The 25,628-nt window shown below is 34.5% G+C and overlaps 1 protein-coding gene across 6 annotated transcripts in view; it reads right to left on the bottom strand.

Moving 5' to 3' along the window:
- Positions 1-25,628, bottom strand: part of LOC105475960 (CUB and Sushi multiple domains 3) — a 1,218,758-nt gene that overhangs the window by 534,205 nt on the left and 658,925 nt on the right. For all 6 annotated transcript variants that reach the window (XM_011731490.2, XM_071067898.1, XM_071067897.1 and 3 more), the window contains one exon: positions 21,037-21,149. In XM_011731490.2, the coding sequence (XP_011729792.2) occupies positions 21,037-21,149 (113 nt within the window). The remainder of the gene's footprint in view (positions 1-21,036; positions 21,150-25,628) is intronic.

Here is a 25,628-nt window from a genome sequence, read left to right as displayed (position 1 = left end):
CAGCCTTTAAGCATAAATCCATCTTCAGCCCATCACAGAGCTGTGAAAATAATTGTTTAAAGCTATTGAATTTAGGATGATCAGCACCATCAAAGTGTCCATCAAATGATGCAATGCCATATTTAGAAAATGACTTATTCATATAAATAAGTACCTCTTTGAATGTAGTCAGATCAGCCCTATTCTAAAATTCTAAATTCTAAATTTTATTCTAAAATTCTGAGTTAAAATTATCAAGATTTCTTTCTCATGTGAGATAAGCGAAAAGCAAAAATCACATTGGGATTTTATTTAACCAAATGAAGAAGAACTCTGATCTCCTCTAATGTTAAAAAATCAAATTATGTAAACCTAAATGTCACACATATACCCTATTTTATATTCTACTTATAATAGATAAGGAATACCATTTTACTAACATTTCACTAGTGTTTCTTCTACTTGAATTAATATTTTTCTTTGATTTAGAATTTTTCCCCCAATTTATTCTCCAATTAGATATAATAAATAATCCCCACTATATCATATTTAAAATTAAATGATTACTGATATTGAGGAGAAAACATGTTATTTTCATAGGAATTGTGGTGATCATAGATTATTTGACAAAGTTCTTATACAGCAACAAAAGTGTATTTGTCAATGTGCCAATTACATATACCCTGGAGCCATGGAGAAATGCAAAGTGTGAAGCAATATAGTACAATATAAAGACGCATTATCAGATGCAATAGTGTATAGCTCCCCATTGGCTCAGGCACTACGTATAGGAACTATAAGAGAAGTCAATCAATCTTTTTGAGTCTCAATTTCCTTATCTTAAAGGAAATGAGTATATCGAATAAAATTATCTAATCATCTCTACCAAATTGAAGAGGCAAAGTAAGGTAGCTGAATAGAATTCTCCAATACCGTCAACACCTGACACACAAAATCATCAAATTGAACAACTATTCACACAAGAAAGCACTTCCGTAAGAACCAAAAATCAGGTGAGCAATCACAGTACCTGGTTTTAATATCTTATTGAGGAAAGAGACACTAAAGAGGGCAGTAAAGACAGCCTGGCACTGCTTACACCACACCTCCCACATCATCCAGAAGCAGTGGGGCACACAGAATCTGTGTGCTTGGAGTAGGGACAGCAAAATAATTGTGTGACTTTGCATTGGAACTCACTGTTGCCCTGTCAGAGTGGAAAGCAACATGGGGCAGAATTCAGCTGGTGTGCATGGAGGAAACATTTAGACCAATCCTGGTCAGAAGGGAACTGTCTACCACAGCAGTGGGAATCTGAGTTTGGACTAGCCCTACCATCATAAGTGAAAGAGGTCTGGTTTCTAAATAAATTTGAAAAGCAGTCTAAGCCATGAGGACTGGAATTCCTTGACAAGTTCTGGTGCTGTGCTGGGCTCAGAGCCAGTGAATATGCGGTGCATATAACCTAGTGAGACATCAGCTGCGGCAGTTAAGGGAGTGCTTCTGTCACCCCTCCCTTAACCCCAGGTAATACAGCTCCAGGAGAGTCTATTGCTGCTTGAGGAAAGGAGAGGATAGAGTAAAGAGGATTTGTCTTGCATCCAGCTCAGCCATAGTAAAATAAATCAACAAACAGACTCCTGAAGTCCCTGATTCCAGGTATTTATAGACCTGCCCTGGCTGGAAGGAAACCACTGCCCTGAAAGAAAAGACCCAGGCCTAAAAGGATTCTACAGATTCTGACTAAAGAGTCATTGGGCCTTAAATGAACATTAGTGGTAGCCAGGCAGTACTCACCATAGGCCTAGAGTAGGGATGGCCATGAGGTGAGACTCCTTCTACTTGAAGAAAAAAGAGGAAAAAGCAAAAAGAACTTTGTCTTGCAACTTGGGTACCAACTCAGCTACAGTAAAATAAGGCACCAAATAAATACCTAAAATTCATGACTCCAGATGCTAGCTTACAGACATTTCTGGACTTACCTTGGACCAGAAAGAAACCAACCACTTGGAAGAGAATGGCACTAGTCTGGCAGGATTCACCACGTGCTAACTAAAGAGCACTTGGGCCTTGAATAAACACCAGCAGTAGCCAGGCAATAGTTGCCACAGGCCTTGGGAGACAGCCAGTACTGTGGTGGCTTCAGCTGTGATCCAACATAGCTCCAGTGGTGCTGCCCACAGGAGTACTTGTGTCATCTCTCCACCAACTGCAGGCAGCTCAGCATAAAGATAGAGATACTTTGCTGGGAGGAATGTAAGGGAAGAGAATAAACAACTGTGCCTGGTAATCCAGGGACGTCTCGTGGATCTTACCTAAGACCACTAAGGCTGTATCTCCATAAGACTGCAAGATTTATAGCATTACTGGGCTTGAGGTGTCCCTTAATGCAGATATGGTAGTAGTCACAAAAGACTTAATCACAATACTCAATTCTCTTTGAATACTTGGAAAGTCTTCTCAAGAAGGACAAATACAAACAAGCCCAGACTGTGAAGATTGCAATAAATACCTAACTCTTCAATGCCCAGGCATCTACGAACATCCACAAACATCAAGACCATTCAGGAAAACATGATCTTACCAAATGAACTAAAGAAAGGACAAGTGACCAACCCTGGAGTGAAAGATATTCAAACAGAGAATTCAAAATAGCTGTTTTAGGAAGCTCAATGAAATTCAAGATAACACAGAGAAGGAATTAGAATCTTACCAAATAAAAAAAAATTAACAAACAGATTAAAATATCTTTAGCAATCAAGCAAAAATTATAGAGCTGAAAAATTCAACTGACATACTGAAGAATGCATCAGTCTCCCAACAACAAAATTGATCAAACAGAAGAAAGAATTAGTGACCTGGAAGACAGGCTATTTGAAAACACAGAGTCAGAGCAGACAAAAGAAAAAAGAATAAAAACAATAAAGGATGCCTAAAAGATCTAGAAAATAGCCTCAAATGGGAAAATCTAAGAGTTATTGCCTTTAGAGAGGAGGTAGAGAGAAAGATCAGGGTAGAAAATGAATTCAAAGGGATAAAAACAGAGGATTTTCCAAAGCTAAAGAAATATGTCAATATTCAAGTGCAAGAAGGTTATAAAACACCAAGCAGATTTAATCCAATTAAGACTACGACAAGACATCTAATAATCAAACTCCTAAAGCTCAAGGATAAAGAAAGGATTTTAACAGTAGAAAGAGAAAAGAAACAAATACCATACAATGGAACTCCACTACACCTGGAATCAGATTTTTCAGTGGAAACCTTACAGGCCAGGAAAGAGTGACATAACATATTTAAAGTCCTGAAAGAAAAAAAAAAATCTATAATAATATACCCAGTGAAAATAACCTTCAAACATGAAGGAGAAACAAATACTTTCCCAGACAAACAAAAGCTAAGGGATTTTGTCAACATCAGTCCTGTCCTATAAGAAACACTAAAGGAAGTTCTTCAATCTGAAAGAAAAAAATGTTAATAAGTGATAAGAAATTATATAAAGGTACGAAATTCACTGGCACTGGTAATAGTAAGTACACAGATAAACACAGAAAAATGCTGTAATTGTGGTGTGTAAACTACTCGTGTTTTGAGTGGGAAGGCTAAAATATGAACCTTTAAAAACCAATAACTACAACAAATTCCAAGAAATAGTATAATAAGACATAAATATACACAATAAATTTTTTTTAAATGTGGAAGATAAAGAGTGGAGTTTTTATCAGTTGTCTTTCTGCTTGTTAATTTGTTTGTCAACAGTGTAAAATCATGGGCTATAAGATATTATTTCCACATCTCATGGTAACAAAAGCTACAACAGATATACAAAAAAATAGAAAGCAAGAGATTAAAACATACCACCAGAGAAAATCACCAGCACATAAGGGAAGGGAAGGGAAGGGAAGGGAAGGGAAGGGAAGGGAAGGGAAGGGAAGAGAAGGGAAGGGAAGGGAAGGGAAGGGAAGGGAAGGGAAGGGAAGGGAAGGGAAGAGAAGGGAAGGGGAGGGGAGGGGAGGGGAGGGGAGGGGAGGAGGAAGGCAGGGAGGGGAGGAGGGGGAGGGAGGGGAGGAGGAAGGCAGGGAGGGGAGGAGGGGGAGGGAGGGGAGGAGGGGGAGGGAGGGGAGGAGGGAGGGGGGATGGGGGAGGGAGGGGATGGGGGAGGGAGGGGAGTGGAAGGGGGAGGGAAGGGAAAGGGAAAGGGAGGGGAGGGGAGGAGAAGGGGGAGGGAAGGGGAGGGGAGAAGGGAGAGAAGACTATAAAACAACTAGAAAAATAACAAAATGAAGGTAGTGAATTCTTACTTATCAATAATAACATTGTGTGCAAATGGGTTAAACTCTCCAATCAAGAGACATAGAGTGGCTGCCTAGAAGAAACACACTTCACTTACAAAGACACACATGGACTGAAAATACATGGATGGAAAAATATATTCCATGCAAAAGGAAACAAGAAAAAAGCAGGAGTAGCTCTACTTATATCAGATAAAATAGATTTCAAGACAAAAAAAAAAAAGACAAAGAAGTTCAATACATGTTGATAAAGGGATCAATACAGCAAGAAGATATAAAACTATAAATATATATGTACTCAACACCAGAGCACTCAAATATATAAAGCAAATATTAGTACTAAAGAAAGAGATAGATTCTAACACAATTATAGCTGGAGATTTAACATACAAGTCTCAGCATCAGACAAGTCATCCAGATAGAAAATCAACAGAGAAACACTGGACTTAATCGGCAGTATAAACCAAATGGTCCTAATAGACATTTGCAGATAGAATAAAACTAGAAATCGATAACAAGAGGAATTTTGGAAACTACAAATACATGATAATTAAGCAATATGCTCCTGAATGACCAGTGGATCAATAATGAAATTAAGAAGGAAATTTTAAAATGTTTTGAAACAAATGATAATGGAAACACAACATACCAAAACCTATTAGAGACAGCAATAGCAGTACTAAAAGGAAAGTTTATAGCAATAAGCTCCTACATCAAAAGAGTAAAAAAACTTCAAGTAAACAATCTAATGATGCATTAGAAAAGCAGGAGCAAACCAAACCCAAAATTTTTAGAAAGGAAACAATAGAGATCAGAGCAGAAATAAATAAAATTGAAACCAAAAAGAATACAAAAGTTCAACAAAATGAAAATTTATGTTTTGAAAAGAAGCAAAATAAGCCTTAGGTCATACTAAGAAACAAAAAGAGATGACTCATAAATAAAATCAGAGATGAAAAAAGAGACATTACAACTGATATCACAGAAATTCAAAGGATCATTAGATGGTACTATGAGCAACTATATGCCAAGAAACTGGAAAACCTAAAAGAAATGAATCAATTACTAGACACATACAACCTACCAACATTGAAACATAAAGAAATATAAAACCTTAATACACCAATAACAAGTAATGAAATTGCAACCATAATAAAAAGTCTTCCAGCAAAGAAGAACCTGGGACCCAATGGCTTCAGTTGATTTTATCAAATATTTAAAGAAGAGCAAATACTAATCCTACACAAAGTTGTCCAAAAAATAGAGGATGAGGGTATACTTCCAAACTCATTCTACAAGGACAATAGTACCCTGATATCAAAACGAGACAAAGACACATCAAAAAAAGAAAGCTATAGGCCAATATGTCTGATGAACATTGATGTAAAAATTCTCAACAAAATACTGCCAAACCTAATTCAACAACACATTAAAGAGATCATTCATTATGATCAAGTGGCATTCATCTCAGGGATGCAAAGATGGTTCAACATCTACATATCAATTAATGTGACATAGCATATGAACAGAATGAAGAACAAAAACTATATAGTTATTTCAACTAACACTGAACAAGCATTTGATAAAATTCAACATCCTTTCATGATAAAAACCCACAAAAATGAGTATAGAAGGAACATACATCAACAGAATAAAAACCATATACAACAGACACAGAGGTAGTATAATACTAAACAGGAAAAAAATGAAAGCCTTTCTTCAGAGATCTGGAGCAAGTCAAGGATACCCACTTTCACCACTATTATTCAACATAGTGCAGAGTTCAGAAATTGTAGCTGGAACAATAAGACAAGGGAAAGAAACAAAGGGCATCCAAGTTGGAAAGAAAGAAATCAAATTATCTTCATTTACAGGCAAAGTACATTTATATTTGGAAAAATCTAAAGAGACTACCAAAAACCGATTAGAACTAATTTTAAAATTCAGCAAAGTTTCAGAATAAGAAAATCAACATGCAAAAATCAGTAGCATTTCTATCTGCCAACAATCTGAAAAAGCAATCAAGATGGTAATCCCATTTATGATAGCTACAAATAAAATAAAATACCTAGGAATAAATTTAATCAAAGAAGTGAAAGAACTCTACCATGAAAATTATAAAAACATTTATGCAAGATATTTAAAAGAACAGGAAAAAATGAAAGATATATTATGTTTATGGATTAGAATAATCAATAGTATTAACATGTCTATAAAGTAATCTGCAGGTTTAATGCAATCCCTATCAAAATACCAATGACAGTATTCACAGAAAAAGAAAAAATAATCCTAAAGTGTATATGGAACCACAAAATACCCAGAATTGCCAAAGCCATCCTGAGCAAAAAGGACAAATCTGGAGGAATCACATTACCTGACTTCAAATTATACTACAGAGCTATAGTAACCAAAACACCATGGTAGTGGCATAAAAACAGACACGCAGACCAAGGAAACATAATCAAGAACCCAGAAATAAATCCATACATTTGCAATGAACTCATTTTCAACAAAGGTGCCAAGAACATACATTGGGGGAAAGGACAGTCTCTTGGATAAATGGTGCTGAGAAAACCGATGTTCATATGCAGAAGAAGGAAACTAGACCCTTATCTCTTGCCATATGCAAAAGCCAGATCAAAATGAACTAAAGACTTAAATTAGGCCGGGCGCAGTGGCTCACGGCTGTAATCCCGGCACTTTGGGAGGCCGAGGCAGGCGGATCATGAGGTCAGGAGATCGATACCATCATGGCTAACATGGTGAAACCCCGTCTCTACCAAAAACACAAAAAAATTAGCCGGGCATTGTGGCAGGTGCCTGTAGTCCCAGCTACTCAGAAGGAGAATGGAGTGAACCCAGGAGGCGGAGGTTGCAGTGAGTCGAGATCGCACCACTGCACTCCAGCCTGGGCCACAGAGCGAGACTCCGTCTCAGAAGAAAAAAAAAAAAAAAAAAAAAAGACTTAAATTTAAGACCTGAAACTACTAAAAGGAAACACTGGGGAAACTCTCAGGACATTTGTCTGGGCAAACATTTCTTATTTATTACCCCAAAAGCACAGGCAGCCGAAGCACAAAGTGACAAATGGAATTACGTCAAATTTAAAAGCTTTTGCAGTGGCAAAGGAAGCAGGGTGAAGAGACAACCCACAAAATGGAAGAAAATATTTGCAAACTATCTATTTGACAAGGGCTTAGTAACTAGAATATATATACAACTCAATAGGAAAAAAACAATAATCTGATTAAAAAATGGGCAAAGATCTAATCTGAATAGATATTTCTCAAAAGAAGATATGCAAATGGAAAACATGTATATGATAAGGTGCTAAACATCATTGATTATTAGAGAAATGCAAACCAAAGCTACAGTGAGACATCATGTCACTCTGATAAAAAATACTTTTTATTATTATTATATTTTAAGTTCTGAGATACACGTGCAGAACGTGCAGGTTTATTACATAGATATACACGTGTCATGGTGGTTTGTTGCACCCATCAACCCATCATCTACATTAGGTATTTCTCCTAATGCTATCCCTCCTCTAGCCTCTCACCCACCAACAGGCCCTGGTGTGTGATGTTCCTGTCCCTGTGTCCATGTGTTCTCATTGTTCAACTCCCACTTATGAGTGAGAACATGCAGTGTTTGGTTTTCTGTTCCTTCGTTAGTTGGCTGAGAATGATGGTTTCCAGCTTCATCCATGTCCCTACAAAGGACATGAACTCATCCTTTTTTATGGCTGCATAGTATTCCATGGTGTATATATACCACATTTTCTTTATCCAGTCTATCATTGATGGTTCCAATTCTTTACTACTGTAAACAGTGCTGCAGTAAACATATTTGTGCATATGTCTTTATAGCAGACTTTACATTCCTTTGAGCATATACCCAGTAATGGGATTGCTGGGTCAAATGTTATAAAAATGACTTTTATAGAAAAAACAGGCAATAGTGAATGGTGAATTCTGGCAAGGATGGGGAGAAAAGAGAACTCTCACACACTGTTGGTCAGAATGTAAATTATTACTATGGAGAACAGTATGGAGGTACCTTAAAATACTGCTAGGTATATACCCAAAAGAAAGAAAATCAGGTTATTGAAGAGATATCTGCACTCCCATATTTATTGCAGCACTATTCACAATAGCCAACATTTGGAATCAACTAAGTGTTCATCAACAGATGAAGGGATAAAAAAATTGTGCTGCATATACATAATGGATTATTATTCAGCCAGAGAAAAGGATGAGATCCTGTCATTTGGAACAACATGGATGGAACTGGAGGACACTATGTAAAGTTAAATAAGCCAGGCACAGAAAGATAAACTTCATACATTCTCACTCATTTGTAAAAGCTAAAATTGAACAGTTGAACTCATGGAGATAGAGAGTAGAATGGTCATTACCAGAGGCTGGGAATGGAAGTGGGGTGGTCAGGAGAGGGGGTATGTGGTAGTGACTGGATACAAAAATACAGTCAGATTGAATGAATAAGATCTTGTATTTAATAGCAGAATAGTGACTATAGTGAAAAATAATTTAATGTGCATTTTAAAATAATTAAAAGTTTTATTGGAATGTTTGTTAACACAAAGACATGACAAATGTTTGAAGTGATGGATACCCCACTTACCCTGATACACTTATTATACATGGTAGGCCTGTATCAAAATATCTCATTTACCCATAAATTTATATTTCTACTATGTACCCATAAAAATGAAAAATTAAATTTTTGTTTTAAAAAAGTCTCTTTCAGCGCCAGTGTTCTATTATTCCCCTACTTTAATTAATACTGGTCCTTGTCTTCAGGGGAAAATTGGGAAATCTGCATACATGAAAAGGGAGGAGTGTTCGTTTGCCTCCATTAGAGAAATGGACATCTTTTGTCATCATAGCCATATACATGCCTTTTGCACTAAATCATGGCATGTTCTTTCCTGTCTTTCAGCTTTATCTAATACTACTCCTAAAACCACTCTCTCTCCATTCCCACCAGGCATCCTAGAATTCTCTTAGCTCCAATGGAACCACTTGCACACATTGGTTATGCTGCCCCACTTCCCACCTCCTACTTAGCCTCAGGTCTCATTCAAAGTTCACCGCCTCTGGAAATCTTTCCTTGAAGGCTGCATTAGCTGTCTTATTATAGTCTCCAAAAAGCACATTTTGTTTTTCATTTTTAGTATTAATCACACTTAAAATTATTTTTAAGTATCAGTCTTTGTCCCACTAAACTGAAAATAATGACTAAGTCTTTTATATTTCACAGTGTACCCTATCCCCTTCATAATGCCTGGCACATAGTGAAAACTCTATAAATATTTTTAAGTTGACATAACTTTTAATATTCTACCACTCATTCTAATTCTTGGCATGTAGAAACAAAAGGCTTAGCTCTCACAGCAGGTTGGGATAAACAAAATTAAGTTGGACATTTTAGAAGCAGTTGTTTTCTGAAAGAACTTGGTATATTGAATGTAAAATAAAATAAAATAAAATAAACCTCTAAGTTAATAAAGAGCAAGAACAAACAGAATAAACCTTACTCAAATATAAACATTTTCATGAGTCATGCTTAAAAGCCCTCTTTATTCTGAGAGGCAGATTGAAATGTTATCATAAAATTCCCACACAAAATATCACATGTGACTTGGTAATTTTTCCTAGGCAAAAGAAATCGCATCTTATAGACTCCAGGATTTTTTTAAATAAAAATTATATAAAGAGACATTTCAAAAGATACCAAAAATGTAAAAACCCAAAAATCTTTCTCGGCTCAGTGCTAAGAGACCATCAACATACAATAAGGTATCAAATTTGTGAAGTAAGTTTTGGGAGACAGATTGTCTAAGAAATCATACAAAGAACATCTGCCCCACTTAAGGTATCTCAGTTTACTACAATGAATCAATATTGAGTGCAATATTTTTGGATAGCACAATAAATATATCAATATCAAATTTAATAAAAGTATGCTAGAACTCAAAGAAAATGCAGAGATTACTTAACCTCAGCTTCTTGTTTTAGGATATGGAAACTGTCCTTGCAGCAAATATTAAATCAGCAATGCATATGGAATACTACAGAGAAAAACAATTATTTAAATAAATGAGCTTGGACTCCGATTCAATCTAATTGTATGAACATTGAAATATATCTGTGTAACATGCTTATATTATGTTAGTATATGACAGATAATTCAGTTCCTAAGAAACTAGAAATTTCAGTTTTACTTTTCACTTAAGTAAACAAAGTTTTTATTATTGACAGAATGTTCTTTTAAATAAATGTCAAATCATAATTTTAGCATGTTCTATAGATGACTTTGATCCCACCAAATTGAATTTTACTTGTGTTAAAGGATAGAATATGGGGAAAATAGGAAATATTTGTAAAATAAAAAAAGATATAACTATGCCTTACATAATTTTATTTTACCAAATTGATTTTGTACCACTAGAAAACTAAAGAATGCATGGGAATATTGGGAACCACAAACTTCAAACAGTCCTGACAGATATTTATTATTCATTCATTACTTATTTTCTGCTTTAATACATTTTTTTATTATTAAAAGTTAAGAACTAACTTTTAATAGTACAGCAATTCTTTAATATTAAAATTCATTTGGGTTTTACATTAACTGATCTCTTTTACGGATGACAGATTGATATATTTATTTATTGTGGTAAGTGCTATGGGGTAGCAATGATGTATAGTATGGAATCTCTGTTTATATGTGCTGACTAAATAAACAAATAAATATACATAAAAATGACTCTTGCCAGATATCATCATTTCATTTATCCACTATACAAATATATGGTGAAAACATTTTTTAAAACCGACTCTAATCAGGAATACAGCAAAGGTAAATCTTGGGATTCTACAAATGGTAGGATTTTTTGAGAAATACTCTAATTAATTAAATTTTGGAAAACAGCAAATAAATGGAACAAAAGTGGAAAAAATCATATATACGGAGAAAAAGAAAGATGTTCACAGTTTAAAAAAAAAATCAGTTCCTCACAAAAGAGCAAGTCACATATTTCTTAGGCATGTGCCACCAGGATTAAGTGCTTGATTGTAATTAATTTTCACTTTGCATGACTTTGCATAAGCCTGAGTATTTTAAAGGAAAATGGAAAAAATGAATGCAATTTTCAGCCCTTTCTTTGGTGCTTGGATATAAATTTTCCCTATCATAATCTCTATTATAACTTTGACATTGTTGTTTGTAATGGATATAACCTACTGAGAAAAAAAAGAACAAACCTTCAACTCTGCAGAGTATAACCACTTCAACATTTAAAAAATGAATTGTGAGAATATTTTCTTCTCTTCTACTTACTCATTTTGAATGAAACATTGTTCTTGCATTTTTAATTGTTGAAAATATTCTGCTTATAATCTTTTTCTTGCTCTCTCAAAATAGCAATACCATTGAAATAATACAGCTTAAACTAGTGTTTAGTTTGAAACCATAATTGGTAATATTAACACATTTGTTTATAGGTTCATTGAGATATGATGAACAATAAACCACTCATATTTAAAGTATACAGTTTGATAAATTTTCACACATATATGCATTGGTGAAACCATCACCACTGATAAGATAATTAACATTAAGCCCAGGCATGGTGGTTCACGCCTGTAACCTCAGGTCTTCGGGAAGCTGAGGTTGGCGGATCGCTTGAGCCCAGGAGTTTGAGACCAGCCTGGGCAATGTGGCAAAACTCCATCTCTATAAAAAATACAAAAATTAGCCAGGCATGGTGGCACATGCCTGTAGTCCCAGCTACTCGGAAGGCTGAGGTAGGAGGATTACTTGAGGATCACTTGAGAGAGTGCAGTGAGCTGAGATTGTGCCACTGCACTCCAACCTGGGTGACAGAGGCATATCCTGTGGGGGAGGGGGAGAAGAAAAGGAACTAATGTGTCTATCACCCAGTAAAGGTTTCTCCAGCCTGTTGCTAATCCATCCCTTCCTTCATCCAAGTACCCAGAAAACATAATCTGCTTTCAGTCACTATAGATTTTGCTAGCATTTTCTAGAATTTTAAATAAATAACATCATTCTCTTTTTCACCTGGCTTATTTTACTCAGCATATTGATACTGATTTTCATTCATGTTGCATGTGTTAAAAAGCATTTTCTCCTTTATTGATGAGTAGTATTCTATTGTGTAGACATACCCAATTTTTGTTATATACTCACCTATAAATGGACATTTGGATTGTTTCCAGTTTGTAGAAATTTTAAAAAATCTACTATGTATATTCTTATACAAGTCTTTACACAGACAATTGATTTCATTTCTCTTGGGAAAATATCTAAGAGTAAAATGGCTGGGTTGTGAGGTAGACATATGTTTAAGAAATTGCCAAGCTGTTTTCCAAAATGGTTATACCATTTTTATCTTCCTTCTAACAGTGTATGAGAGTTCCAGTTATTCTGCTTCCTTGCCAAGCCAACATTTTTTAATCTTCACCACTCTAGTGAGTATGTAGTAGTATCTCTTTGTAGTTGTAATTTACATTATCTTAATAACAATGATGGTGGACATTTTTTTCATACACTTTCTAGACATCTGTATCTCTTCTTTGTGAAGTGTTTCATTATCTCTTTTACCCGTTTTAAATTGGTTTGTTTGCTTTATTCTGAATACAGATCCTTTATTAAGTATGTTTCTGCAAATAATTCTTATCCAGCCTGTGGTTTGCAATTCATTTTCTTAACAGTGCCTTTTGATGATCAAATACTTTTAATTTTGATGAAGTCCAATTTATCATTTTTTTAAATATCTTAGTTTTCTCCTTTCCTATTATAAAATTCCATAGCCTGAGCAGCTTATGTGACAGAAATTTATTTCTCACAATCTGGAGGCTGCAAATTCCAAGATCAGGGTGCCAGAATAGTTGGGTTCTGGTGAGGGCTCTTTTTCTGGCTTGCAGATGGTTCATTTCTAGCTGTATCCACATATGGTGAAGAGAGGGAGAGAGGTCCCTGGTTCCTGTAAAGGCACTAATGTCATCATGAGGGACTCATTCTTATGATCTCATCTAAACCTAATTCTCTCCCAAAGGCATCATCTCCAGACACCATCACATATGGGGGTTAGAGGTTCAACATATAAATTTGGAGGAATATAAATATTCAGCTCATAACAGATAGTATACTTTTGGTCCCCTAAGATAACTTTTCCTAAACTAAGGTAACTAAGCTTTTCTTCTATGTTTTATTTCAAAAGTTGTGTAGTTTTACCTCTTAAACTTAGGTCTATAATACATTTACAAGTTGATTGTTATATACTGCATGAGGTAACAGTTAATTTTTTTTGAATGTGGTTATACACTGTTTCAGCATCATTTAAATGAATAATATCTTTTCTGATTCAAATCTCTACCATCTCTGTTGAAAATCAATTGACCATAATATGTGGGTCTATTTCTGAACTATTAATAACAAAAATCTTAAGGCTGAAAAAATCATTTAAAACATTTATAGAAAGTTTACAGAAAACATTTACTACACAATATGATCTGAGCGACGAGAAACAATTGTTTCTTTCTGTCATTATTAATCATGTAAGAACAAAGGAATTCATGCTACTTCCAAAACACCTCAATTTTTCTCATGATTTGAGAACAAAACTGAATGGGAGTACAATTTAGTGTGTGTATGTAAATATATAAACATATATTTATATTGTTAATATATTAACTAATATATTATTTAATATATTAAAATGTTTATATATTATATAAATATTATACATAAATATATAATATATAAAATGGCATTAAGACACAGGTGCTAAGATAAAGAAAGAAATTTGCTCATGATGAATATATACTTGTAGCAGAAGGTAATTCTCATATTTCTATGTTTCCTTTCCTGAAAAAAAAGAGCATAGTGAACATTAATTAACTCACATATAACTGTTCCTTCCTGTGGGTACACACTTTTTCTTGGGCCCATCTGCACTGTATTTCCATATTAACACATTTTTTAAAATAAAGAAAGAAATAGATCTGAAAGCATTGAACTGTAATATAGACTATTTCTTCTTACTGTTGTTAAAAGAAAAATCTTCAGCAAATTAAAATTAACAGAGTTTAATTGAGCAAAGAATGATTCGCAAATCAGGAAGCTCCCAAAACAAAACAAAACAAAACAAAACCAAAAAAAAAAAAAAACGGTTTGCAGAGACTTCAGCACTCCTGCATAGTCAAAGATTTATGGATAGAAAAAGGAAAGTGATGTACAGAAAATGGAAGTGAGAGACAGAAACAGTTGGATTGGTTACAGCTTGGCTGTAATAAAACCTTATTTAAACAGTTGGCTGCCTTTGACTGGCCAGAACTCAGTGATTGGTAAAAGAATAAGTCACATCCTGTTTACACATTCAGGTAAGTTATGGTTCACTGTGCATGGAGAAACCTTTAAGCTGAACTTAAAATATGTATAAAGAGGAAGCTTTAGACTAAACTTAACACTGTGTTGAAATAATTAAACAAAGAGATAATAAGTGTGTTTATCAGAGTCATTTAATTGAGAGGCTAATTTAGTGACAGAAACTGAACTCACCATGTCTTAAAAAATGAGAAGTTGATAGCCTCACACAATTGAAAGACCAAGGTCTAGTGTTCCTTTCAAGAACTGCTAAATTTAGGAGTTCCAATTATGTCCACAATGCTATGTTATTGCTTCTATTCATTGGTTCTGCCATGCCTCTATCAGCAAGTTATTAACATTTAAAAAAAAGTTATACCAGTATCACCAAGTGAAATCACCTTTAGAATTTACCACCTTAGAAAAAATATTTTCTTTCACCTAGAAACTATATCAATTGTCCCAGATGCTTTACTGATAACCTTTTTATTCTTTTTTTTTTTTTTTTTTTTTTTGAGACACAGTCTCATTCTATAGCCCAGGTTAGAGGGCAGTGGCACGGTCTCGGCTCACTGCATCTTCCACCTTCCAAGTTCAAGCAATTCTCCTGCCTCAGTCTCCTGAGTAGTTGGGATCACAGGCACGCACCACCATGCCCTGCTAATTTTTGTATTGTTAGTAGAGACAGGGTTTCACCATGTTGGCTAGGCTGGTCTCGAACTCCTGACCTCAGATGATCCATCCCCCTTGACCTCCCAAAGTGCTGGGATTACAGGTGTGAGCCACCGCATCCAGCCTGGAGTGATAACCTTTCAAAGGGAATTCTGATTAGTTTGGCCCAAACCCGTAGAGCTGTACAGAATTAGGAGAAATAAGGTTTATCAGAGCCTGGAGAAGTTCAGTCACTAGTACAGAAAGACTTGCCAGGCAGGGATAAAAGCAGACACAAAGAGAGAAAGAGAAAAAATTAACCCCCTTGAAATTAATATACACATAAGTAAAATATCAGTATACTATATCTTTATTATTTTTTCAAAGAAACTTTTGTGAAAAAAGAAAAGGTACGTGAAATGCGCATATATTTGAAAATTCTTGTGTACGACCTGGAAATTTTTCTAATAAAATATACATGACCAGCATTAATTGAAGAAGAGATCTGAAGAGATTTATAGTCAAAGGAACAAAAATTAAATTTGCTAAATATTTACCTTTAAGTAAAAATGTCCAGATACTTTTATGGCTACGGTCTTTCTTACTCTAAAAATCATGTAAATTTTATGATTGTTATTCATACTATTCCAAGGCTTTGACAAATTTCCTGACTCATTCTGTAATACTACCATATTCTAAAACCCAAATTTTATAAAACCAACACAAAAAGAAACTCTAATTCAAATTCACAAATATAATTATTTTAGTCAAATCGTTAGCAAATTGATCCCAGGGTATACTAGGGGATTGGTCATCATGTTCAAGAAGGTTTTATTACAGAAATGAAACTTTGTCCCAGTATTAGAAAAAACTATGAATACAGTTAAAGGAGAGACATAATTAAATACATGATTGTGTCAATGGATACAGAAAAAATGTTTGACTAGAAGTTAGATGAAATGTATTTGAACTCCCTGAAATTGGTAAAGATTCTTTCCACATACCCTTGTCAAATATATTAAATGTTCAAATATAAAGTCGTTGCCATCCAAAGAAGAATAAGACAGAAACACTAGCTCTCATCGCTATTATTTAATGGAATTTTGAGGGTTCCAATCTCCTACAACAGGCCTCTGGCAAAAATTGTAACATTGAGGATGAAGACAAATATGCTGAGGAAGGTAGAGGGAATTCAAGAATGCGCCTGAGTCTCAGATAAAAGTAACATTGGCGCATACCCTCTAGGCATGTCATGTGGTGATAGTAAACACATATTTGCTTAAGCCACTATTAGTTGGGTTTTCTGTAATGTGCCAATACATGTCCTCCTAATTATTACAATGCCTAATCATGAAATAATTAAAATTAATGAAGCATTAAATCCTGTGGCCAATACCACACAGATGTACAGAAATCAACAATGTTTCTTTGTAATAGTAATAATCAGTTAGCATTCCTAAATAATCCAAGTCTTAAGAAATATCAAGTAATTATATGAAAATAAAAACTTGCAGACATCTCCTATGTGAAATCAGATGGTTTTTATCTGTGTGTGTGGTTGTGCAGGTGCATGTGCATGCATATGTTTTATTTTGATGTATACCTAATGAGCTAAGGGGAGCTCAGTAATTTAACTCAATCTTTTGGTGTCCCGCTGCTCTTCACACTGATTAGGGTTTCCAGCTTTTCCTAAAAACCCCTCAAAATCACTTAGGATATAATATTGCATAATGGAAAAAAGAATGAAGTCAATAAACTCAGAGTTGCAACTGTACTCTGCAATATGATTATGATTAACCTATTCATGTTCATTCATTTATTCACGCATCCCACAAATATTTGTTGTTTGCTTTCTATATGTCAGGTATCATGCTAGATTCTGAGAATACAGCAATAAACAAAGCAGAACAAACTTCTTATCATCATGGTGCTTAAATCCTCGTCAGTTTTCTCATCTGTAAAAATGAGTAGTATTTCTTACCTCTTACCCTTCTAATCAGATTTAATGAGTCAAAGTAGGCAAAATATTGGAATATGCAAGGCTCTTCATAATTGTTAATTATTGCTCTAATGTTCCTTAACCTAAGACAAAGTTGAAAATAGATCTAAAAAGTTGCTCAGTGTTAATGGATGTTAATGTGTCTATTGAAAAGAACTCTCTTTTTTCTTGCATTCTGATTAATATGCATTTGAGAAAATGACAATATAAAAACGAGGAAACAAGCCTAATATTTCTAAGGGAAATGGGGCAAGATGGACAGCTAGGTTATACTTGCTTTTCAGCAAGACATTTAGTTCACATCTTAAATCATTGTTTTGGCAAACAAAAAAAAATCTCCTGTGAATCAGAATGGCCGTGACATTGTTACATCCATCTACAAGGATGTTACTGATTTTTAAAAGTTAGGAATACCATTAACTTCTCAAGAGTCCGGTGGCATTTTATTAACTTATGCTACGGTATACAGTAATCAGCACACTGTCATGAACAGAAACATGAAATTAATCCTAGTTGAATAAAAATTAACTAAATTTAGAATAAAGGACTGTTTTGTTGATTTGCAGCATTTATTGCCTTTTTATATTTTAAGATAGACATTGTCCAAACTCCATAGATAAAAGCATTCATAGTTCCACAGATTTAAAGCAGAAGTTCTAAACTTAATGACTACTTAATCAGGTAATTATGTACTATTTTACATTCATACATAAATTTTTGTTCCTCTGTCAATAGTATAGTCTTAGAACTGTCATTTTCAAAGTACGTTTTTTGGAGTCCTAGAATTCTTCCTACATTTGGAGGGAATGAGAAGCAATCAGATCAACTGAGGGTACCAAGTCTTCTTCCCATCCTTGTTCTACCAGTGAAGCCCAGCTTTTAATCTTTTCTCTATTATGAGTTTCTAACAGAAGACGTCATTTGAAATCATATTTTCTTTAAAATAGTTTCAAAAACACTCTCTTAATTAGCAAAACACAACTTAAGAATAAAAATATATCACAAAAGACAAAGACTAAATTTCATATTTTAGTTGCTATGTTTAAAATGTTAAAAACTTGAGACAAACTACTCAATAAATACATATATTTAATTTAGAGGAGATCTGCATTTAATGCTATCTCATGCAAAATCTACAGGTTACAAAAACAGAAGATATCTTTAGATCAATCTGGAAAAGTTTTTAGCAGGTGTACCATTTAGAACCAACACACTACTCAACAGAGAGCATGGTAATTATAAAAATTATTTTTAGTAGGCGAACTTGCTAAAACTATGTGCACATCAAAATTTGTAACTTCTCAACGTGAACCCTGCTTCAACTCTGAGCTCAGGTTTTAAATTATGGAGAATGCAAAAACATGATTTTCACAGTACAAAAAAAAATCCTGGTAAACTAAACTTTTGAGGACGTATTTTCCTTAGTATTACCTAATTTATATAGGCCAAATCATTTATTCAGTTTAATTGAACCAGTAATTATTAGCTACCTATGATGATGGCAGGGATATTGCTAGCATAAACACAAAGACAAGTAAGACATATTTTCTATTTAGTTATATAATACATCTGATTCATGGTTTACAAAATAGAGGAAGTGGTCTTCTGTGATGGGCAGAGTTAACGAAGTCTTCACAAAAGAGTGAATATTTGAACTTTGCTTTGAAGGATGAGTGAGGAGGTGCTAAGTTAAAATTAAAAACAGTGATTCAGGTAAATTTACTGAATGTCCAAAGAAGCAAAGTTGTGAAACAACTTGCAGGGTTCAGAGACTTATGGGTATTCTGGTAAAATTAGAGTTTATGGAAAAAGAGAAAATCAGATGGAGAAAGCTGGAGGAAATGATGTATGGAGATTTTTGATTTTATCTCTAGGGATAAAAAATAGAGAATTTTGAGCATGAGAGTAATATGATCATCACTCTGATGCTGGAAGATTATCATTAGTAACGTGCAGCAGGTTGGACTGGAAGAGACATTTCCAGTCTAAGGAAAAGGAGGGAGAAAAATAAGGGCATTACTCATTTAGAATGTCCAGGGTTGGTTTCAAATAAGTCATCTCTGTGAATTTTTAAATTACTATTGTTGAAAACTGAGCAGAAAGAGGACAATATAATGTTTAATTGTGCTACTCTACAATGTACTTCCAGCTCTTGAATCGCAGCAGAGGGGAGAACTGTGTAAATATCAATAGAACTCCCTGCTGCTCCAACCTATTCACGAGTTTTAATAAATGTTTCTTGTTCAAGCATTGTCATTAATAATTAATACAGTTTCTAATGTTTAAATCACTATAGATTTTCTGACAGGTAACCTTCATAAGATGGAGAAAATAATGGAAACCACAGGAATATAAGAATGCCAGGTTTGCTTAGCCATTTAGAGGGAGAAGGGGAAGAAAAAGAAAAAAGATATATTTCAAGAAGTATGACTGGGTGAGTGGATCTGTACTCCAAATCAGCATTACACAATATTTCCTAGTAACAAACGTGCACATAGACCACCTGCAGGTAAAATACAAGTTGCCAGAAAAAAAAGACAGATAGTCATGTGTGACATAAGCCAATTGTTCTTTAAATTTTGTAACCTTGTTTTATTTACTGGGGATAGAGGTGGATTTTAAATTGAGGAGGAATATATTAAGACTATAATCAAGCTAATCTTTTTAATAAACTGGCATTTACATAGATTTCTTGAACTGTTCAAATTAATATAGTACCAAATTTAGTCACAAGAAAAAAAAAAAAAAACACAGAATGAATGTGTTCTGCCTCTCTGACAATATCATGCATTCATTTTCATGTGTCCAGAAACAAAAGCATGGCAGTGTTTGTAAGAGAAAACTCTGATTGAAAATTATTATTATGCAAGTAAAATAATTTTTCACAGTAATTAATTGGTAAGATAGAAAATACAAATTTTACCACAATAGTAATGATAAATTCAAGCAACATAACATTCTGATGGTCTCCTATATATTTTTGTTTTTAAAACATAGATTTTTAATTGAGTTTATTAGTACTTTTTTTCAGTCAGAATTGCAAATTTGCATGTCTAATATGTACACTGTGTGTATGTATTGGTTTTAATCAAGGTCCAACATGTGTGGAGGGTATCTATGACCTCATAATGCTTGCATCTATTTCTGGTAAATGAAACTAGAACAAAATATTTTGTTACACACACATAGTTAATCACTGGTCTGTATCTCTACCAACACTGGGATGGGCAAAAGCAATTTCACAAATTTGTGATCTATGATTTATATGTTTGATAGATTACAAAAAAAGATTTGTATATTGGAATATTTAGGGATTTCAGACCTTTACTGTTATATTTAAGTATTTAATAATTAGTAGAATCTTTGCCAGGAAAATTATTTAAAGTATATAAAATCCCATGTCTATTCTGGGGAAGGCTAGGAGTCTAGAGTGATTGAAACACAAGGATAGTATAATAAAGTGGGAGAAAGATGAGGTATGCAAAATAGACACATTTTAAAGGAAAAACTAATTTTATTTAAAGATAAGTGTAATTAACATTTGTAGTTAAATTAAAGAGGAAATTATTTTTGTTGAAATGTGTTCTTCCGTGTGTTCTGCAAAACTTTTAATTTTGTAGATGCAATTAAATGTGAATTTAAAATATTTTCTGGTGGTATTAAGATAACATATTTCCTATAGTAGCAATTCATCATTACCTTTGTAGTTAACCTTGAAACCAACAGATCCAACACTTTCATCTGTTTGAAGGTGCAGCCACATTTGGCTACTCATGCTCACTATCAAGTCTGGTACAAAGCTTCCAGTCAGCCTAAAAAGAGATGGACAAAGAAGGAAGAAATGGGTTATTAAAACACCCTCTGCATACAAATTATAAGACAGATGTGTTTCTCAGTACTTTCTTTGCTAGAAAAAAAAGTCAGATAAACATACAGGAGCATGTAGAGTCCTACACAGTACTTCCTTTTGAACTGAAAAGAAAAAGAGGATTTATACAAATATTCAAGTATTTTTAACACCACAAATATATCTTAAACATTCCCAGTTTCACAGAACTTTGTTCTAGAGAAATATTGTTAAAATATTTCTGTGCAAAACAATAAAGTGAGCAAGAGTATAACCAAACCCTTTGCAATACTGATGTTGAATACACAAGCCTTAAAATATAGTACCTGCATTATAGGCTGTCCATGTCACATATGTTTTTCTGTAAATAGTTTTATTTAAAGACATATGCTGCTAATCTGATGCAGCATAACTGTATCCATTCATTACTAATCCTTCATTCAGTAATGCACAGTTTTGTAACCATAAGAAGGGAAATTACTTCATGTTTTTTTCTGTCATCAATGATGCTGTAGTTGCATATTTGAACTGAAGTCAAAGGTCATAAGAAGGATGAAAGCAAATGAGTAAATAAGACCTTAGGTTGGGGGGAAGTCTATCCAGAATAGGAAAGAGGATAAAATGGATTCACTGCAGAGTAAATGTCCACATTGATAAGGGATTCTAAATTACATATAGAAAGACAGGTTTCCAAAGGAAGAAATTACTGAACGTTTGCCTCCTTTATTGCTAAAACCATGAGGATTGCTGGAAAATTACATCAGGAAAGTATAAAGTTTCCTTTCATTGCAAAAACCTAAGAGAGTATTTAGTCTCTTGTATAGTGGCTCTACTATGAATACACCAGCAGAGGGCAGTGTGATTGACCCTATCCTGGAAGTGACTATGGCAGCAAAATGCCCTGTGCGTAGTATTTATGAAAAAGTATTCCTCAAGGATTTCTTGACTCTCCTATCGTTTCTCTAATCATTTACAGAAAAACTTAGAGGAATTTGTCCCAGTAGGGGAATCTGTAAGTCATCAGCATGTTGATGGTTTGCTGGTAGACTCAGAAACTAAAGAGCAATACAAAACCAACACTTTGGCTTTGTTACAATTCCTCCTTCAAAAGGGCATAAGCCTTCAATAGACAAATTTTAAAATTGCCAAACTGAGATAAAATATTTGGAGCATCTGTTGATGCTGAAAGCCTTATGTAGGTGTCAGCCATTTTGTAGATAGAATGCTCTTCTACAAAAAAAAAATTTAAAACATTTTTGGGACTAGTAGAATATTGTGGACAGTGAAATTCAGCTTTGGTAGAGTGGCCAAAACTCTAATGAAATAACTGCATAATAATTCCTCAGATCCTTTGATTTGGTCAGTAGAATTTGAAGAAGTGTTCAAATTAAAATTTGCTATAGTATAAGCTTTGGGAATTCCAAATTTTGCAGAATCTTTCCACTTGCTTTGTTAGGAAAATAAAGGGGCTACTTTTGGAATTTTAACTCAAAAGTTGGGATTACATGATACACTAATAACAAATTTCTCAGTTTCCTTGGAGGCAGTGACAATGTTGATGACAAGATTCTGTGGCAGTAGCAGATAAACTTTTAAAAAGGCTCAAACCCTTACCTCCAGTCACTTATATGCATGTCCCCCATGCTGTGACAGCTATCTTGGAAGTGCAAAAAATCCAGAACGTGTGGGTATGCCATCAGACCAGTTAATAAGAAGCACTGATCCCAGTATTGTGCTTAGGAGATGCAATATCCTAAGTTGTATTACTCTTTTACCATATCCTGATCAAACCGATGACCATGATTGTATTATAGTGGTAAGATAAGTCACTAAGCTCTGATTAACCGATTTGATATTCTTGTCTGTAATGAGACTGAGAAAGGATGGGGCTTGGCTTCAGCTCACCTCTGCTAGAACATCCTTTCTTGCATTCCCCTGATCACAAACCCATACCACTACTTCACTGATACCATACTTGTTAATAGTCATACGAGGAAAATAGAGATTCTATGTTCTTCTTCTGTGCTCTCATAATGGGTAACCATGCCTTTTGTTTAAATAATTCCAGAAAAATGGTCTTAGGAGATTCAAAATCAAGCCAAGTTTGCAGTTTCCCACCTTGGGAAGGAATGCTGCACTATCGATTTACAGTCCTGTTGCCACTGGCCAGACCACCATGTGGCCCATTGCTCAAGATAACCATCACAATCAGATACGCTGACCCATGTACCCTACCAGTTATGTGCTGTGCACAGAACAGCCTGTGTACCTTACCCCTGATATGAAGTCCCATGAGTTACCTAGTAAAGAAATTCCTTACTGGCTTTTTTTGGAGAGCCAGTTGGAGGACCCTTGTGACTCTGCTCTCTCCCTTGTGTTTAAGCACAAGCCCTGAAATAAATGCCTTGTCTGGGAAATCTGCTGAGCCTCATGTTAATTTCCATTACATAGGGAACCAAAGAGCCTGTGGTCTTTAGTAATAATGCCAATTTAATAATATTTACCGGTAGACATGTACTTGGGATAAAAATGGCCCAATTTAAGGTTTTGTATGCTATGGTGACCTCTTACACGACATTTTGGAAGCTTTGCCTAGAATTAAGCTGACACAAACAGCACAGTTAATAGAAGTTACTAGAGTTGCAATACTTGATAGCTAGGTAGGAAGGTAGGAAGGTAGTTAGGTAGGTAGGTAGGAAATACATGTTTGGTGTCCGTCACATAGGTGAGCAAATTTGGAGAAATAGAAGCTTCTCGTCTTTGAGGGGAAGTAAAATATCTCATGGAAAACTGATAACTGATTTTTTTTTTTTTAGGAGGTATACAACTGTCCTATCACATCAGTAATCATCTGTAGAGCTCACATAGAGCAGAATGACACAATTGTTTAATGCAACTATTATAAAGGAGGCTAAAAATATTTCACTGAACTATGAAAATTCCCTAATAAAGTAACCCCTATACCACAATTCTTATTTATTTGATTAATAATGTGTCATTGACATACTCATCTAAGTAAAATGGGGACTTTAAAGACCCTAGACTTTTACCATACTTACATAAAAATAAAATTATTCCAAAAATATTAAAGAGAAGAGCTATATGTCAGAATAATTATTTACAGTCTATTCTTAAGGTACATGTGGCAGTTTTCCCCAACCAGCTTTCCCAGAAACTAAATGGCAGTTGGATTTCACAGAATTAATGTCTACAAAAAGTAAGATATTTTGTCTAGTTATAGTGTATATGATGTTTGGATGGTCTGAAGTCTTTCCATCTTTAAATGTGAATGCTCAAGCTGGGTAAAGTATCTTTTAATACCCATGATTTCCACTTTGGGGCTACAGAAGCATAATGAATCAGAGAGAGGAACTCATCTTATTTTCACTGTCACCTAGTAATTATGCAATTATTTATAGATTCCTATAAGATGAATGGAACTCATTTGCTGAGATTTAGCAATATACTGGATTAAAATGGCCTAGAATTTTACTGTTACTAATTGTCAAAAATTAGAATGACCTCTGCAAACAAGCATGATGTTTTTGCCTTTGAACTAATGATTGCCAGACCTATGAATTTCAGTCAGAAATCATATCCTGTGCCCAATTTAACTGAATTCTCTCTTAATCATGTTCATACTCCGAGGTACTTATCTCTTCCTTAGAATCCCTGAGACACAAAATCATAAGGACCTGGAAGGACCTGTTGAAAGAAATTTGCCACCCTATTGACCTGGAGATTTGATTTATCTGAAAGTGTTCCAGAGGTAAGATGAGCTGATCCTGTGCTAGAAGGATCAAGTGCTCTTGATGACCCACATGGCTAGCAAAGTGAAAGAAAATCTCACACAGATTCATGCTTGCCATGTGGAGCCAGCATCTCAGAAAATTTGACAATAGTTCCTACAAAGGACTCAAAACAGATTTTCTAGACAAGTAATTTTGGCTCTGAACTCAACTGAAAGAAGAAATTCCAGGGAGCTTATGCTCATAGACTGCTTTGTTGTCCTATTCACAGTAACATTATTTCAATTACTTTAAGAACCACATTTTATTAAAAAAAATATGTCATGTGTTACACTACTTTTTCTTTGTGTGCTCCTGGTAATAGTTCCCACAGTCACTTATTTCCAAACAGCTCAGAATTGGACTCCCAGTGATCAAGATCTTAATGTTACACTCACCCTAACTAAACTTTAGAAAACTTTAGTTGACTTTCTTTCTGACTACAGGTTCCTGACCTCCCGTTTCTTAAAGAATTTAAGTTAAAAAACTTGCAATTATAAATTCATTCTTTGCCCCTTTGGATGTAAATATTCAACAAAGAATATCTTTCTTAAGAATCTCCAAGCCATTCCTTTGAAATGTAATCATTGAAGGAGATAGCACCTGTCTCCCAGTCTCTATGGGAGGATAGGAGCTTAACTTCAACAAGAAACAAT

The sequence above is a fragment of the Macaca nemestrina genome, chromosome 8, assembly GCF_043159975.1.
Source record: "Macaca nemestrina isolate mMacNem1 chromosome 8, mMacNem.hap1, whole genome shotgun sequence".
NCBI classification, from domain to species: domain Eukaryota; kingdom Metazoa; phylum Chordata; class Mammalia; order Primates; family Cercopithecidae; genus Macaca; species Macaca nemestrina.
The sequence above is the reverse complement of the archived record's forward strand: the minus strand, read 5'-3'. Positions and strand labels throughout refer to the sequence as shown.